The sequence below is a fragment of the Musa acuminata genome, chromosome BXJ1-11, assembly GCF_036884655.1.
Source record: "Musa acuminata AAA Group cultivar baxijiao chromosome BXJ1-11, Cavendish_Baxijiao_AAA, whole genome shotgun sequence".
Classification (NCBI taxonomy): Eukaryota; Viridiplantae; Streptophyta; class Magnoliopsida; order Zingiberales; family Musaceae; genus Musa; species Musa acuminata.
This window is the reverse complement of record NC_088337.1, coordinates 11,946,795-11,963,499: the sequence shown is the minus strand read 5'-3', so window position 1 is coordinate 11,963,499 and position 16,705 is coordinate 11,946,795. Positions and strand designations below refer to the sequence as shown.

At 37.7% G+C, this 16,705-nt stretch overlaps 2 protein-coding genes and 1 long non-coding RNA gene across 4 annotated transcripts; all 3 read right to left on the bottom strand.

The window, feature by feature from the left end:
• Positions 1-181: 181 nt before the first annotated feature.
• LOC135597214 (reticulon-like protein B2) lies at positions 182-3,497 on the bottom strand. Its single transcript, XM_065089867.1, has 6 exons — positions 3,359-3,497; positions 2,256-2,651; positions 1,969-2,149; positions 1,720-1,861; positions 661-730; positions 182-576 (listed from the first exon to the last, which is right to left on the bottom strand). The coding sequence occupies exons 2-6, from the start codon at positions 2,350-2,352 to the stop codon at positions 413-415; spliced, it is 654 nt and encodes a 217-aa protein (XP_064945939.1). The 5' UTR covers positions 2,353-2,651; positions 3,359-3,497; the 3' UTR covers positions 182-412.
• LOC103972777 (uncharacterized protein Os08g0359500) lies at positions 3,266-14,983 on the bottom strand. 2 transcript variants are annotated; one of them, XM_009387133.3, is made up of 6 exons: positions 14,883-14,983; positions 13,406-13,592; positions 13,167-13,317; positions 10,616-10,653; positions 10,471-10,531; positions 3,266-3,681 (listed from the first exon to the last, which is right to left on the bottom strand). In XM_009387133.3, the coding sequence occupies exons 1-6, from the start codon at positions 14,885-14,887 to the stop codon at positions 3,590-3,592; spliced, it is 534 nt and encodes a 177-aa protein (XP_009385408.2). In that variant the 5' UTR covers positions 14,888-14,983; the 3' UTR covers positions 3,266-3,589. The 2 variants fall into 2 exon arrangements, with proteins under 2 accessions (XP_009385408.2, XP_064945940.1); XM_065089868.1 differs by having other exon boundaries at positions 3,266-3,672.
• LOC135597216 (uncharacterized) lies at positions 5,238-10,458 on the bottom strand. The gene is made up of 2 exons (XR_010481156.1): positions 6,071-10,458; positions 5,238-5,995 (listed from the first exon to the last, which is right to left on the bottom strand). It is a non-coding gene; the product is annotated as an uncharacterized LOC135597216 (long non-coding RNA).
• Positions 14,984-16,705: the final 1,722 nt, after the last annotated feature.

The following is a 16,705-nucleotide window of genomic DNA, read 5'->3' as shown; positions in this document are numbered from 1 at the left end:
TTTCTTCAAAGAATTTAATTCATAGATATAAATTTAATCCTTAATATATGATGTGAGTCTCATTTGAAAGAGAAAATTCTACCTAGTTCTCTACTTTCCCACTCAACGATTAGCATGTAAATGAATTGTAAGGGCAAAAAGATTGATTGGAGAATAAATGATAGAATAAGAACATACGTGATTGAACAATTTTAGTGTTTTATTCATATACACATGTTGTTCACATTATACATACATGAAAACAATGAACTCACAGATTCATAGTATCACATTTTAATTCAACCACCAAATCTTGTTCTTTATGCTTTTTTGAATTGGATGCTACACTGGAATTCAATCAGTAAATGGAATCTTCGACATCATGTTCATGGCCACATATCTTCAACCAGATGGTTTGCAGTCCAGCAGCAGATCATCTCATCTTCTTGATAGGGCCTCTCGGGATCCTGTTGAGGACTGTAGAGTCCAGCTTCCTGTAGAATGTATGGAGGTCATGGCTTCCTCTCACAGCCAGATGATTGACTTCGTCCTCGTACCGCTCGTACAGCGCTGGCAGCGTGTGGATGCACAGAAGACCTGGAACCAGGCAAATGCATCATCATTGCAGGAGATGGAGGAGTTGATCAGTGTAATGCTTTGTTCTCTCTGTGTGATGCTTACCAAGATATAAGAGGCTCAAGGAGCTGCAGCAGCTTCCCACTATGGAAACCACCCAAAGCGATGCAATTGCCTACAGAAGGAAAGCAGTATAAGACTTGAAGGAATGGAGAGAGTTGAAATTGATTCAGATATAGACATGCTGGTTAAGGTGTCAAACCAGGAGACGAATCCTCCTCAGCTTTTGCTAAACGTTGTTGGAAATATTTCTTGTCCTATTGGGCTGCCTGTAATCTTATTGATGCGTGAACCAAACCAAGGTATGAAGGAGAGGGGCAAGGAGAGCTTAAGCTGCTATGAATGGACCTCTTATATTTGTAAGGTGTTCAGAAAGGAAAGCATTGTGACACTGGATGAAAATAGAGAGGGGTAGATATCATTTGATGTGTTAAGTAAAAATAAAGAGGGACATATACAACTAGTTGTAAGCCAATTAAAGAAAAGGAGCGCTCCACAAATATTGATTAGCTATCGAGTGAAATTAGAGATTGACAAATATAGGATTTGAACTCAAACAACTTTGATAATCCTAGGAGTTATTACAAATGGGCCAGATATATCATCAAGTGTTAAACAACAAGACAAACCCTCCTTGGTATATCGCTAAATGTTTTGTTGATATTTTTTTAAAATCTTGGACTGTTTTTGACAAGGATCTGCAGATGACCAATAATCCCAAAAACATTTATAAGTTTCAACATTCCCACTCACATACATGCAAGCTAAGCTAGGCGCTAAAATAAAACCCAAGTGAAAGGACATTACACAAGTATTGATTAAATATCATGTGAAAATAAAAAATGATAGATACAATATTTGGATTCACAACCTGCTCTAATATCATGATAAAAATTTTGAATATTATGACAAAATCTTAAAAAGTTTGAGTTATTGAAAAATAATTAAATATATTTATAAGCTTTAATTATTGCAATATTACAAGATCACACAAGATCTAGAAAAATGATTGGTCATTAGAACTTGATATGCAGGGTGTAGGTTGTATAGAATGCTTACATATATACATAGTTAGAAAAAGAAGGTAGTAAAGAGTTCATGTACCAAGAGAAACAGCTTGAGATCTTTTCCGCTTGCAATGTCATGGAGGACGGAGATGCCTCTAGTAAGTTTGGCATGGAAGGACAATGAGAATTTCCTAAAAGCATCCTCTGATAAAATGACCTTGGGGATTCTTGGAGGATATCTACAAGATCAAAAAGAGGAGTTTGGAATGCAACCCAAAAGCTGAAGTTATTAATCTCACACATGAATATTTTCTTAACATCAATAAACACAGATACGGAAGAATACCGGTCCATCAGAGCTGCAACATTCGACCAGATGAACACGACGAGCATGGTTGTGATGGAGATGTGGCACAGCAGCGTGAGGAAATGGTACTCAGCCACCTCAAACAGGAACCAGATGACTGTGGCCCCGGCGAGGACTCCTGCCGACAAGTACTTGTTCCTCCACAGCAAGATGTCAGCAACTACAACCCCACGCAGACATAACATCAAACATCCGTTATGCTTTAGGGTTGCTAATGCAGAATGCCACAACGAACACATCGTCGATCGATTCATAAGATCACTAACCTTTTTCTCCGCCAAGAAGATCGTGAAGGGGTCTTCTTCGCCTGGTAGTGGATTTGGGCTGCTCGTTGGAATCAGAATCGTAAATGATCCGCGGCATGTCTTCCACGTGTGCTTCGACGGCTGCTGCTGATGGCCGGGCATGGCGATGCGGGTCCTTATCAAGAACATTTGGATTCTAATCTTACTGCCAAAGTGTTGGGAACGAGGGAAAAGGAATAACTTTCAGGTGAGATTTCTGGGAGTGGGACTGTGGGAGGAATCATGGATTGCTTCGGCCACAGGAACAGAGGAACGGGAAGAGCTGGTGTCTCCACCTGTTTCGAGTGCAACACCTTCTCTACTTCAGCAGCTATGCCATCATCTGGCTCGGAGCGAAGAAACCTGATGACACATGAGCTTGCGAGGGAAAAGAGGGTGAGAAAGGAATCACATTCTTATAGGACTATGTTGTGCCTAAGTTTCAGATTAAGGACTTGTAAACGGAAGCAAACGACGCTTCAATGTTAGGGGTGATCACTGTTCGGTTCGAACCAGAACCGAACTGAATCGATCCGGAGGATCCGAATCGAAATTGAAATAGAAGATTCTAAACCAGTTAAATATTTAAACATTAATAAATTCTCTGTTGTGGTGATTAATACTTTACATTGACTTGAGTTCGATAGAGTATTTTTTTTTTCTTTTTTATCAATCAAAACAGGTGAATTAAATCGGAACTGAAACTAGACTGCCTGAAACTGTCTGAAACCGATTTGATGTTTCGATAATCAAAATTTTTACCAATTAAAAATAAAATATGATAATCAATTATAATATCTCATCATCAAATTAATACATTAAATATTAAAATCCAACAAATGAAATTTTGATAGTTCAACCTTTGCTTAGTAGACTTACTACAACATCACCAAAAACAAATAATGTAAGAGTAAGAATTTATTGGATAGATTTTAAATTCTTTAACCTTTGACAACTGCTTCATTAATTTTCTTATAAGAAAACCTAAGAAGTACATGGAAACATGAGATATTATTCATTTATAACCAGAAACATTATTCTTATAAGCAGTTGTTCCATGGCCTAGTTCAAGCATAAATAAGTACCTCAGATCAGGTATCGAATCTGGACTTTGCGTAATGTGCACAACAAGAATGCATTTCAAGCAGTCTTTCCTATAAATAGGAGCATCAATAATACGATAAATATATATGATGATTCTCAGCAGAACAATCAAACAACCGCACATGCACCAAGGAAATGTTAAGTTCGTGATTACTGAACCTCCCTCAACCACAAATGGAACACGGCAAGCAATGCTTGATGGTAGGACTGTTTCAAGTGCTTGCAGGTGCTTCTGATTTTGCATCTGTCGAGATTTCCTCAGTCTTCTCCACTTCTCCAATTTTTTGCACAATTTCTGCTTGCTCTATGATAACACAGGAAATCAGTACCAGATCATATATAAACAATATATCTACATGGTTAAAGTAGCAACTAGAATCTACTTGGAATGGCAAACAATGAATCTGCGAACTGAGCTAATTAAGCAAGTTTAGCTGCAGAAATTTCAGGGATGAATATTATCAAAGAAATCATAAACTTTATATTTCCAGAACCTACTTCTTCCTCACAAGAAAAGTATTCCAAATGGAAAAGGGACTTCTTAACCTGATTTAACTGTGATCATTGTTAGGGTGATGTTAACAGCCTGTTTTAATAGAGAAAGCCAGGGACAAGAGAACATAATAAGAGAGCAGGAGAGAAGTGGAAAGATTGGAGAAAAATCAGTTCTTTCCGAGATCTCTTGTTTTGCTCCTGAACCGGAGACATTTGGTGAGAAGTGAAGAGAATCAGGTTACTTATGTATTTCTCTTTTTTACCTAATTTTCCCAACTTTTATATTATCTTTTTTTTTTTCATTTAACAAAGTGATGAGAAGTGGAGAAAAGCAGAAAGGCACTTAGGAAGCTGAGAGGGTCCTGGCTGAGGTACATGAGGGGCTACGCAGAGAGCATATTGATGGGTGAACCGATGTCATAGCATTCAAAGTGCTGCAAAAGGGATTTTGCGACAAGGATATTATTAGTAAGTTGAAGAAGGATGCCATGGGCGACCAATGCCAGAGATTTTCCGGAATCCAACATCAACAAATGATTCCTCTAAGCCCGATAGACTGCACCTAGCCTTTGTCCGATGGGAAATAGACCTCCTCAACCCTTTTCAATGCAGAATTCTCAATGTAAGGTCGACCAATTCACCAAGTGGGTGAAAGCCAAGCCACTAGCCTCTATAGAATCATAGGTGGAGAGTTTTGTGTAGAAGAACATTACTCCAAGGTTCAAAACCCCAAGAGCTATGTCATACTCTAGAAGTTCAATTCGATGACCCATCCTCAAACCAATAGGCTCACTAACGTGAGATACCAGAACCAGGTCACTTCACAAAGCGTGTCGTTGATGCAAAGGGGATATGTGTCAATGAACTACTTAGTATCTTGTGGGCTTCCTAGACTACGCCAAAGACCGCATCGGGAGAATCTCCCTCGAAAGAATCCCCTTTAGCCTAGCCTATGGTACTGAGACAATCTTACCTCCTAAAGTCATTTTTTCAACACCTCAAATAGAGGGCTTTGAGGAAACAACCTTTCTTCGAAGAGGGACTTCGCACAAACCTAAACCCCATTGGTGAGGACAAGGAAACATATGTTAAAGTACAAGAGAGCTCTAACAAAACTAAATAATTGAGGTGTTCGTCAGCAAGGCATCGACTTAGGTGATTTGTCCTTTGAAAAGTTAAAGTCAAGGATCAGACTCACTTAAGGGGAAAACTAGCATTGAACTAGGAAGGGCCTTAAAGGGTCATTAAAGTCATTCGAGATGAAAACTCGAAACAACCAAAGGAACAACACTCCCTCGAACTTGACATATATCGAACCTTAGAAAATTTTATCCCTAACCTGTATTTCGAGCAAAACACATGATATAGCAAAAAATTCTTCATTGATACTTTGAAATTTTTTTACATTATACAAGTCAGGTCCTTACACAAGATTCAAAAGTGATTCATTAGATTCCGACCCACAAAAACGAAAGGACAAGGAGATTTAAGGGGTTATAAATATGTTGACAACTTCTATTCCAGAGGCACCGACGCCTTCATCCAATAGGGACGTTGAGTTATCGTTGAAGTCGATGTGGGTCTCCATTGACACCAACTTGTCCTTCGGCAAGTCAATGCAAGGATTTTCTTCAACTTGGAGGTCAAGATACTTGGTTTTTGTTTGGGTGATAGCAGGAGATATCCACACTTGAAGGATGCATCCCCCACTCGAAGAAGGCAATCCCTCCGACTCCTTATAGGCTGCAACCGTCTCAATTGCTAGCTTCTGAGCCAATGCTTTCTCAACCTGAAGTTGCTTCATTAGATCAAATATCTTTGTCTTTTGCATATTGATTTCTCCTTGAAGATGCAACTAATCTTGCATCTGACAGTTGTGCTCCCGGATCATATTCAATTGGTTCGCTTGTCAGCCATTCTTCTCAACAAGGGCATCAATGCACTATTGTTCCTCGATCAACCTTGTTTCCCGATTGACAGGCTTTGCCTTCAGCTTCACAATTATTCATGGATCGGCCCGATCTTTCCTCAACCTCAAGCTTATCCTTCTCCTCACTTAGGAAGGAGACGATGCTCCCTGAGTCACAAAACCAATCAATAATCCCCATCAAATAGTGGTTATGCTGCACCAGAAGAAACATGTTAGAATACTGAGGTGAAAAACCCAACAGGGAACTTAGCAAATTGGAAGAACTTACCACCACAACATGTTTAGTCACCTCTTCGATCATCACCTCGAAGGGCAATGTGTCAACCTCCTTGGCTAGAGGAGGGATGAGAACCCCTCGGAGGTATTAGCTGACTAAGTGCCCATCCTTCCATATCGCATCAGATGCCTTTAACGAGTACCATCGTGCCTTCAAGGGTTCTCCTTCCATCAGGTCAAGCAAGTTCGACGCCTGGAGGGCAACGAAAGGTGCCAATTTGCATTTGCACAAGTCATGCATGTATTGATGCCACGATCTTTTTGACGTTGATCCTGCCTTAGGCACTGGGGTGTCGGGGTAGCACTGTCCGATGCCACCTCAACGTGGAGGCTAAATATCCTCCCTTCATCACCACCCCATGCTTTCAGGACGACTTGACCTCAATCGATGCCTCGACTGGCACACTCCTCTCTAGCACCCAGGTCATTGAAGTTGTCAACAAAGCTAAGACAATCGAACTCCTCGATGGAATTCGCATGGAAGCAAGAGCTATCGAGGCAACCACCTTTCGCTTTAGCTTCGTGAGATCCATTCATGCAACGAGGTGTCAAGTCAAACATTAGGAAAATAATGCTAAAATGAAAAGGAACGAAACACAAAGACGTACCCCAAGGACCTGGGCTTAGGTTAACATCGATCAATCGATCTTCGACTCTTTGTTTGATAACTAAGGAAGAGGAGAGGATCACTACCAAACGAAGCATCGAGCCCTTCTTCAACTGATGTCCCATCTGAAGAAGATGACACCCTCCCTAACCTCGACGTTAGGCTATCCAAGGATAGGACTTCAACACCCTCGACCGTGATCTAAACCTCATGATCCCTTGAGTTAAAGGCACGCCACCATTTTCAAAACCTAGACTTCAAATCCATGGATGAAGACCCTCGTGCATAAAAGGCTTTTAAAACAACAATATATAGTCTCAAATGCATAAATCCTCAGTAGAGTCTACACAGCTTAGGAAAAGCACACAAATGGAAGATACAACAAATTAAGTGAGGACACAAAAATTGAACCTTTCCCTCTCTCTATCTCATATATAGACCCTAATGATAAAGAGAGATTTCACTAGCTTTTGAATTATACGAAGAAATTCCCATAGAAAGATAACTAAAGGACAATTGCATCTTGATCCAATTTAGTATAGCCTCCCTTCTTTGAAAGATAGATCTTTCAATCATCAAGGGATCGAGACTCGAAAGAGGTGGAAAAGGCCATTTCCTTCATCCGAGAAAAAAAGGAGTGCTTTAAAAGGACTAAGGGGCTGCAAGCTAGGAGGCTATGGACTCAAGAAGCCTTAGAGTGAGGCCTCTTCCGCCCCAAAAAAGGCCCTTTATAGGGCATCAGCATCAAACATCTTTTCACCTTTTATGTCCTCAATTTCCCACTAAGATATTTCCCATTCAAGGATTCTCACTCACCCAATTCTCGCTTACCAAGAAGGTTGACCAACACGTGCGATGACATTTGACCCACCTGCCAAATCAAATCCCAAAGAAGATCACTCGATGTGCCCTGCTGGGTTAAGCATTGTGAATCATCTGATATGCCCTCCTTGAGCAAAGCATCACAGATCATCCGATGCACCCTCCTCGGGCTAAGAATCATGATCACCCAATGCGCCCTAGTCAAGCTAAGCATCCTAGATCACCTTATGGGCCCTTCTCATATTAAACACTATGGATCACCTTGTGTGTCCTTATGCTAAGCATCACCACCTGATGTGCCCTCCTCGAGCTAAGTATCATAGATCATCCGATGTGTCCTCCGAGGATCGAGTATCAAGGACCACCCAATGCAGCCACCTTAGGCTAAACACCATGGATTACTCAATGTGCCTTCCTCAAGTAAGCATCACAGACCACCCAATGTGCCCTCATTGGACTAAGCATCGTGATTTATCTGATGTGCCCTCATTGAGCTAAACATCTTCCTCCAGCTAAGCATCGTAGACCACCCAATACACCCTCCTCGGGCTAAGCAAAGCGGATTGCCCGATGCTCTCCTTAGGCTAAGCAAAATGGATTACTCGATATGCCCTCTTCAGGCTACACATCACAAATTGCCCGTTGCACCCTCCTCGGGCTAAGCAAAGCGGATTGCTCAATGCTCTCCTTAGGCAATAACCATAATGGATCACTCGATATGCTCTCTTTGAGCTAAGCATCACAGATCGTCCGATGCACCCTCCTTGAGGTCATCATAGATCACCCAATAGGCCATCCTCGGGCTAAGTATTTTTTATTACCCGATGCGTCCTTCTCAGGTTAAGCATCATGGATTATCCAATGCACCCACATCGGGCTAAGCATCATGGATCACCTTATGTGCCCTCCTCAAGCTAAGCATCGTGGACCATCCGATGCATCTTTTTAGGACTGAGCATCAAGGACCTCTTCGGGAGGAGCATCGAGGACTGACTGAGATGCCTTCAGGCCAACCATAATGATCCCTCTAAGACACCCAAACTATGAAAGCAACCTTTAACACTCACGAGTCCACCAAAAGCGAGTGTGTCTAAATTATATTTTAGCACCCATTCAGAAACACTCCCCAATACAATTTCAAGGGACAATCGATATGGGAAATATCCATCTTAATCTGTTGCTCAACACATGACAATCACATCACCTATTAATGATAAAAGGTCTCAACTAATGGCTCTACCATGTCAGTAGAAGCCAAACAAAAAATATTATCTAAATATTTTCTGTTTTGCAAAATACTATTCCTAACCGCAAGCATCTAGGAGAGAACCGACTATAAAAGACGAAGATGAATAGGATTACCAAGGTCAGACTCTCTTTTTTTCGTTTACATTCTAATCCCACTTTGAGAGCCTAATTTGAACGTCAAAGAGATCTATTGAGAAGCCCTTCCAATGCCGATCTTTGTGCAAAAAGCACACCTTGGGATCAATACCTCTTCGAGAGATCAAGACGTTGGGTAAGACCAAAATTTTTATATTGATCGAACTCGAACCAAGTCAAGCAGGTCAACACAAATTCAACCACCAACATCAAACCACATGACATGGATTAATGTAACCCAGATGACTTGTCCATCTATACAATAAAGGACAAAAATCTCTACAATGCCACATTGCAAATCCATGTACTTGTCCGTAGCAATTGAAAATCCTAAGGGGTGAATATTTTTGCAAAACATATAACAAAAATGTTTAATGTATTATTTTTAGGTTGTTGTACTAACCATGCTTTTTTATGAGTTTTCGAGTATCTACCAGTTATTTTCTTTTATCAACGATTTTCGTTGACCTTACAAAAACTTATTAATTATACCAACTCTTAAGTTTTCAGTATTAACAATATTTGAGGGAATTATTTACAGTAACAACATTATTTGAGGGAATTATCTATCAATTTAAAGTCAAGCAAAGTTTAGACAATATTCACTAGCACAAGATCTTATGATTCAATGATCTTGATTTTACAATCTAAATTAAAATGGCCTTAAACAATTCATGATCATAACAAATAGATCAGTTTTGTCAACTAAACAACTCATAGGTTTGGTAATATCCAACTTAATCATTTATTCTTGTATTAGACAGTTGTTTTCTATGAATTATTGAGATATTTCCTATATTTTGAACTAAGTAATTTGTGATAATAAACTTACAAGAAATTTGAAAAGATCACCAGTAAAACATTTAATGTCAGAATAATATTATATATTTTTTAAGGACAGAGACAGTTAAAATTCAATAATTTTATTATTTGTTAAATCTTAATTAATTATATTGACATTTTTTAAGCAAGAAATCTAAATTAAGTAAATTATGATATTTGTTTCTTGACATATTAATTAACTTCACAGAAAATAAGGTTTCTTGAGTTATGATTTGATCTAGCTCAAGGCCTTCTATGATTTGCAATATGATCCCAATTTTGACAAAATTGTTCAATTCTTGATGCAATATCGAGTGTTTCCATGGGTAACTAATCTTCATCGGTGAATTTTATGTTAGTCTACATAAAACAGATCCTTCTAATTACAGAAGATCCATGCATAAACCACATCAAGAAAGCAAGTTTTCTATCACATAGATATAATTTTGTGAGCTTGAATTTGAAGATCTGAAATCAAGATCTGTATATGCAAAATACCAAACTTCAGATGGATGATATGTAGGTCAAGGAAGTATAGGCTAATAAACCAGTAAACTATCAAACTATTAATACTTCTAATGGAGATCATTCATGTGAATATATGAGCAAATGCGTTCATAATGATGCCATTATGAAGCCTACAAGGATTTTAGTTGTATATACAAGCATCAGAACTACTATATATTAGAAGTCCAAGGCTAAAAAGTATCCAAACATACAAGGTTAACTTAATAAATAGGAGGTTGTAATCAATTTACCTTCATCGTCACTATCTTCAAAATCATCATCCATAGCATCACCTCCCATATTACCAAAATTCTGCACATGAGATACATGTATAACATAAATTAATTGATAAACGAAAAATTAGTAGGAAGAAGGGTATACTGAAGTGGTCATTACTGAGAAATCCATCCCTCCCAAGTCCAAATCACCAGGACCTGATAAAGTGAAAAAAAACACAGATTTTAGTACTTGCAAATGGTGTACAAAATGCAAAATCATGGAATCAATTTTACCACCAAATATATGCATAAAAGATTAAATTTGATCCATAGAATTGAACAAACTGAATCATTAAAGGTTCTAAATCCCCTGCAAGTCACTCTCCAAGCATGTCTTGAGTATAAACGGCCTACTCTTGTTCTTAATATTATGAGTTATTTATCTGCAATATGATGATTCTCAAGGTTCTTTAGTTCTTCGGACATAATTAATTCTAAAAAGATGCAAGTCCAAAAAAATCTATTTAATGTCTGAATGAGTCAATATGCAGTGCTCATATGAAAAGGCAATGTGATTGATACATAGTATATATTCCACAAAGCCAGGTCGAATACAAGATAGAAGAGTATATGGCAAATGCTAAATAAGAAGGGCGCAATATAGCATAAAAATAGCATTAATATAAATTGTATAGTGCTTTTTTTCACCTATCATTAGTTTATAAAAATAATAAATTATGTATAATGGTTTCTCAAATAACAGCATCTACATATGTATGCAAATCATACCTCAAGTATCCTTGAAGAACACAAGGAAGAAATTAGAAATGTGTATATATACTTATGAAGATGAAAGCAAGTTTCTAAGTATCTACTATGAAAAATCATTAATACAAAAAAGTTTCTAACATGTCAATTCATTCCTGCCAGATGTTTTTGATGCAGTGATTTAAAAAGCGCTAGACGCCAAAATGCGCTAAGGTCCAAAAATTCCCGAGGCGTTAGGCGCTTGCCCGAGCGAAACGAGACGCTAAAATATAAAAATATATAATATAATTAATAAATATAATTATTTAAATAAAAAATATCATTAAATTAAGAAAATCGGGTACAAAATCACAATAAATAAATAAATCATAATAGTATTTTTTATTTTTTTAAACAAAAAATATACTATTAAATAAATAAAAATTAATAGTATTATAATCGAAATAATATATTATTAATCTAATAAATAAAAATACTATTATTAGTATATAGTTAGTAGTATACTATTAATATACTATTAACAGTATAGTGAGAAGACCGAGGCTGCTGAGGCAACGGCAGCGGTAGCAGGCGATAGCCGTAGCTGGAGCGGGAGCGGCGGCGACAGCGGGAGCGACGAGCGACAGTGGGAGTGGGAGCGGGAGCTGCAAGCGGTAGCGAGTGCGGCGAGCGACAACGAGAGCGGCGACAGCAGCAGCGAGCGACGACAGCAGCGACGAGAAACGATTGTGGCAGCGGCGAGCAGCGATTGTGGCAGCGGCGAGTAGCGACAGTAGCAGCGAGCAGTGATAGTGGTAGCGGCAGCAGAGAGCAGCGATAGCGGAGAAGAAATCTCGACGGCAAAATCGCGAGTGTTAGGGTTGGGGAAGTCGCGGAAATCGCGAGAGGAAGCCTGATATCGATGATTTAGTTGGTTCGATTGAACCAACTAAAGCACCAGAGACCAACCAGACCTAAAAAATCTGGTTATGTCGCCTGGTTTAACCCAGGCGCTCGCCCAAAGCGCCTAGGCGGCGCCTCTTTGAAGCGAGGCGCTCGGGCCTCGCCTCGCCTCGCCTCGCCCGAACGCCTATTGAAATCACTGCTTTGATGTAGTAAAGGGTCCCAATGAAGCCCTTGTCGGTCTCCAATCACCTCATCACTGAAAGATGAGGGTAACGCCCATATCTCCTAACTCATTCCTCTTTTTCTCTGCCTTGACCACCTCATCTTACTCGTATCATTTTCCTCGTCTCAGTTAACTCTAGTTATAGAACACAGCATATAACAGAGATGTATCTACTTAACTCTCGAGATGCATGGACTTGTGTCTAGTTATCCAGTAGACCCACATCCGGCAAGTACTAGATACTCCTAGGTCAGCTTCTAAGCCAGACTATATCACCCAAATGCACAACATCAATATGAAATGCCCAAAATGCATAAAATTGTTAAATGTAAGTTGCAAAGCATTTACCAAATACATGATTTGGGCTCAGATTAGACACTTAATATTGCAACAAAATCCATATGTATGAATGGTGGTAATGATAAAAATTGGTTTGTTTGGTTGTCCAACAGAGCAGATATTGTCCATTATGCTTCTCGACGTTTCAAGATATGCACTTTGCAGAAGTCTCACAGCACAATACCTAATCCAAATTGTATGGCCCACCTAGTCAATCCACATAAGCACTAACAAAGGGCCCTGGCACGAGGCATAATGTGAGCATGCTCAGAAGTTTGAAAAATGTATATACTAGCAACAGAAACTCTAGTTTGATTCTCATATTGGCTGTGGATTTGCTAGAGACTATTATTTGACTATAATACCAAAAATACTACTTCAGGTCACAGTTCCCCATTATGAATATTTGTGTGTTCATTTAGAGTTAGTATAAGCACATAAATGATGTGCATCATGTGATATCCATCCTCTTCATGCAACTATAAGAAACGGTATAAACAATAAGGAGGTGTACCATTAGCATCTTCGTCTACCCACTTATCCCAATCAACTTTGACATAGTGAGGAGCCTTTCCATCACCACGCAGAAGCTTTTTCCACCATCCTTTCTCTGCTTTTTCTACCACACAGAAGATAGATCTGACACCAACATTTATTTTGCTTGCCTAGTGGATGGCATTGTTTAAGCAAGAATAAACGACTAGGAACAAAAAAATATGACAAATCAGTTCATGATTGATAATAAAACCATACCTCCTTATTTACTTTATCATAAAGATCCATTTTTAACTCATAAGTGCTATTTCCAGCACCGGCAGTGGCCGAAAATGTGAAAATGCCATCAGGTTCCAGATTAACTTTTGCATCTTTTGCATCGGGCAATTGAACAGTGATGTAAATTTTGTCAAGCCTCTGAGCCCATTTGACTTCAGGATGACGACTGAGAAAAGTAGCAAATAATATGTCAGACAACTTATTAAAAGATAAATAACCATAAAGGTGCATGAGGCTCTTAAATCACAGAGGTACAACCTTATACACCATACAAAATAATATATATCTATTGCTAGAAATCACACCATCAACGAGCACAGGCAAGTAAATAATATATACAAACATGTTCATCCCAATTTTAAAATCAAGCTGTTAAACTTTTAGCCTATGCCAAATCATCCACAAGCTTAAACTGACAGATGAACCACAATTTATTCATTAATATTATAACCCTCTAACTCATAAGTGGGTTGGCAAAATGGTCACAGCCCAACACATGAAACTCTGAATTAAATTGGGAGGAAAAATATAGTTTCTAGAATGGAAAACTTCCAAGAAATCCTCTAGAGATGAGGAGTTTTCTTGATTTCGCTGGTTATTAGAGGAGATTCATAATTCATTTAAGGGTTTGGTATGACGATGTGGAGACTCGGACACAGACATCCAATGCCAATATCATGTTGGATTTTTAATCTGTCAAATCATCTAACAGCTTAAACTAATAGATGAGACAGTGTTTATTCGTTTATATACTAATAAAGCCAATAACCATGTATTAAAAACCTATAAAAGCCACAAACATGTGTTTCCTGGAACACCAGATAAATGGGACGTTTTTGGAACTGGTTTGTTGCATTGCTGTAACGCCAGCTTTAGAACAAACAATTCCGTCAGTTGTGAATAGTCATGTAGCTGTGGCATGTCGAACTTGTTCTCGATGATTTCAAGAGCCAAACAATAGGTGTCGGAACCATTTTGGTACAGCCTTACGGAATCATCACAGGAAAATAAAGTTGCGTGTCACACTTTCCATGAAGAAATGTGACCAATTAACTAACCAATAAAACTACTAAAAAATCGATCTTTTTATGCAATATTCCAATCTACCACATGTTCCTAGTGCCATCCGCACTACAACGAACATCCTATTATGGATTCAAGAAACCAACAGATTAAGTTCACAATAGTGTCTCGTGATATTATATCATACCAACAACTGTCACTAAAGCAGAATGGGGAAGAAATAAGCGAATAGTAGACCAAGGTTCGAAGTTCCTGCGTCGGCAGCACCGGGGTATTTTCCGGCCACCGGAACTACATGTGTCAGAGTCTGGATTCGTGTCGGTGTCGGCGTGGTCAGTGTACCTCCGCCGGAGCGGAAATCCGAGAAAGAGAAAGAAAAGGAAATTCTAAAGTGGCGAAGACACGTTTCGCTCGAAGGAAAACAAATGCATACCTCATATCTAAATAACCCTCTCTCTTTCTTTCTCCGGCGCAATTCTCAGACGAGACGGGGCCGGCCTGCGGCGGCGACGAGGACGACGTCCTAAATGCGCGTCTGCTGTAAGCGAGCGAGACTTCAAAGGGGCTTAAATTGGCTTGGCAACACGTGCTTACCACGTGTTGGGTTATTGCACCAACACTGAGTTTTGATTTAGAACCTTACAATAATCAGATTTGGATTCAACAAAGTTAACTATATTACTTTATATAATTATATAAAGAGGGATATTCTCTAAATGGTGAATGGTACAGTCTGGTCACTGATATTAAGATTAATTTGTTCTTAAACATGACGAAGACAAGCTAACCTAAAGTGTTTTTCTAACTTTTGCCTTTGGAGAAAAACTATGTAATTTGATTATTTACAAATGAGTCTCGCTTGAAATCTTGTCTAAGTCAGAAAGTGATATCACCATTGAAAGTTTTTGGTATTTTTTTCTATTTTTTAGCATTTGAATTATGCATCATTTTTATTTTCTCCTTGTTTTTATATTTCTAACAAATTATAATGCATCCATACAATACTTTTTCACATTTGATTTTCTAAATATGTCAATAATAAATGTAGAAAATTTAGTCAAGAAAAAAGTTTTCTTGATAGGTGATACACTGTTTTTGAAGAAAAATATAAAAATATGATGCCCTATTCAAAATGATCTGAAATATTTAGAAAAACTTTGAATGCAATACTTATGGACATATGTCACTGGTTTTTTATTTTAGAGAATCTTTTTGATATTTTTATAGATTTTTGAGCATATGAATAGTGTGTTATTTTTTTTATTTTCTCCTTATTTTTTTCTAATTAGATATTTTTTTTATTAAATTATTAATTCTAACCCTTTTTAGTTTTAAACAGAAAATAATCATATAATCAAACACTTATTATACTTGTAGAATGTCTAAATCCAATTGTAAGAATATTGATTTAAACATAGGTATGTTTTTATTTATATGAATTTTTTATATAATTTTTATTTAATTATCATTGATAATTTTAAATTTTATCTTTATAGTTTCATTTATTGATTCTCGTAGTCATTCTAATTATGAAGAGGAGTTGAAAAGCCAATATGGTTGGATAGTTCCTGGATGAAAAACTTTATGGATCAACTACTAAGCATAATCAATTTATTGAGATATCACATACTAGTAAGGTATATTCTTTCATAACCCACACTAATTATAAATTTTTTTGAGATAGTTAAATAATAAATTTATTTTTTATTCTGCGCTATTCAAACCGCATTAAGAGCAATCTCCCATAATATATGAAAATAACTTTTTGATGAAACTATCATTTGAACATGGGTCTCGTAGTCATATAGTTTTTAACCCTCTTAAAAATATAATTATATTACTAGATTACTAATTAAAATCATTACAAAACTCATTAAGAGCAATCTCTCATGCACTTTTATAAAATAACTTTATATTTTTTAATATAAGTATAAGTCATCTTTGGAGTATAATTAACATTTATAACAACTTATATTTGCTTTGAATAGTGATGAAAGAACTATTGTTTTTTTTATTCTTGACAAATTATAATCATGATCTTTATTAAACTTGATAATTATGAGGATATTAGTTCCTTTATTAAACTTGATAATTACGAGGATATTAGTTCCACCACGAGCTACTATCATTTATTTCACAAAGATTTTATATTTTACTATCATTTACTTTTATCCGTTAGGATCAAGAGCACTAAGAGGGGGGGGTGAATTAGTGCAGCGGAAAACCTTCTACGATTAAAAAAACTACGTTCGTTCG

What these genes read in the sequence shown, in the direction of transcription:
- LOC135597214 (XM_065089867.1), bottom strand. Translation starts at nt 2,352, where the DNA reads ATGCCGCGGATCATTTACGATTCTGATTCCAACGAGCAGCCCAAATCC. An exon ending in ATCTCAAGCTGTTTCTCTTG is followed by an intron (nt 731 to 1,719) that starts GTACATGAACTC and finishes TTCCTTCTGTAG; the next exon opens with GCAATTGCATCGCTTTGGGT. An exon ending in CTTGAGCCTCTTATATCTTG is followed by an intron (nt 577 to 660) that starts GTAAGCATCACA and finishes GCCTGGTTCCAG; the next exon opens with GTCTTCTGTGCATCCACACG.
- LOC103972777 (XM_009387133.3), bottom strand. An exon ending in ATGATAAAGTAAATAAGGAG is followed by an intron (nt 13,318 to 13,405) that starts GTATGGTTTTAT and finishes GCCATCCACTAG; the next exon opens with GCAAGCAAAATAAATGTTGG. An exon ending in GGTAGACGAAGATGCTAATG is followed by an intron (nt 10,654 to 13,166) that starts GTACACCTCCTT and finishes TCACTTTATCAG; the next exon opens with GTCCTGGTGATTTGGACTTG.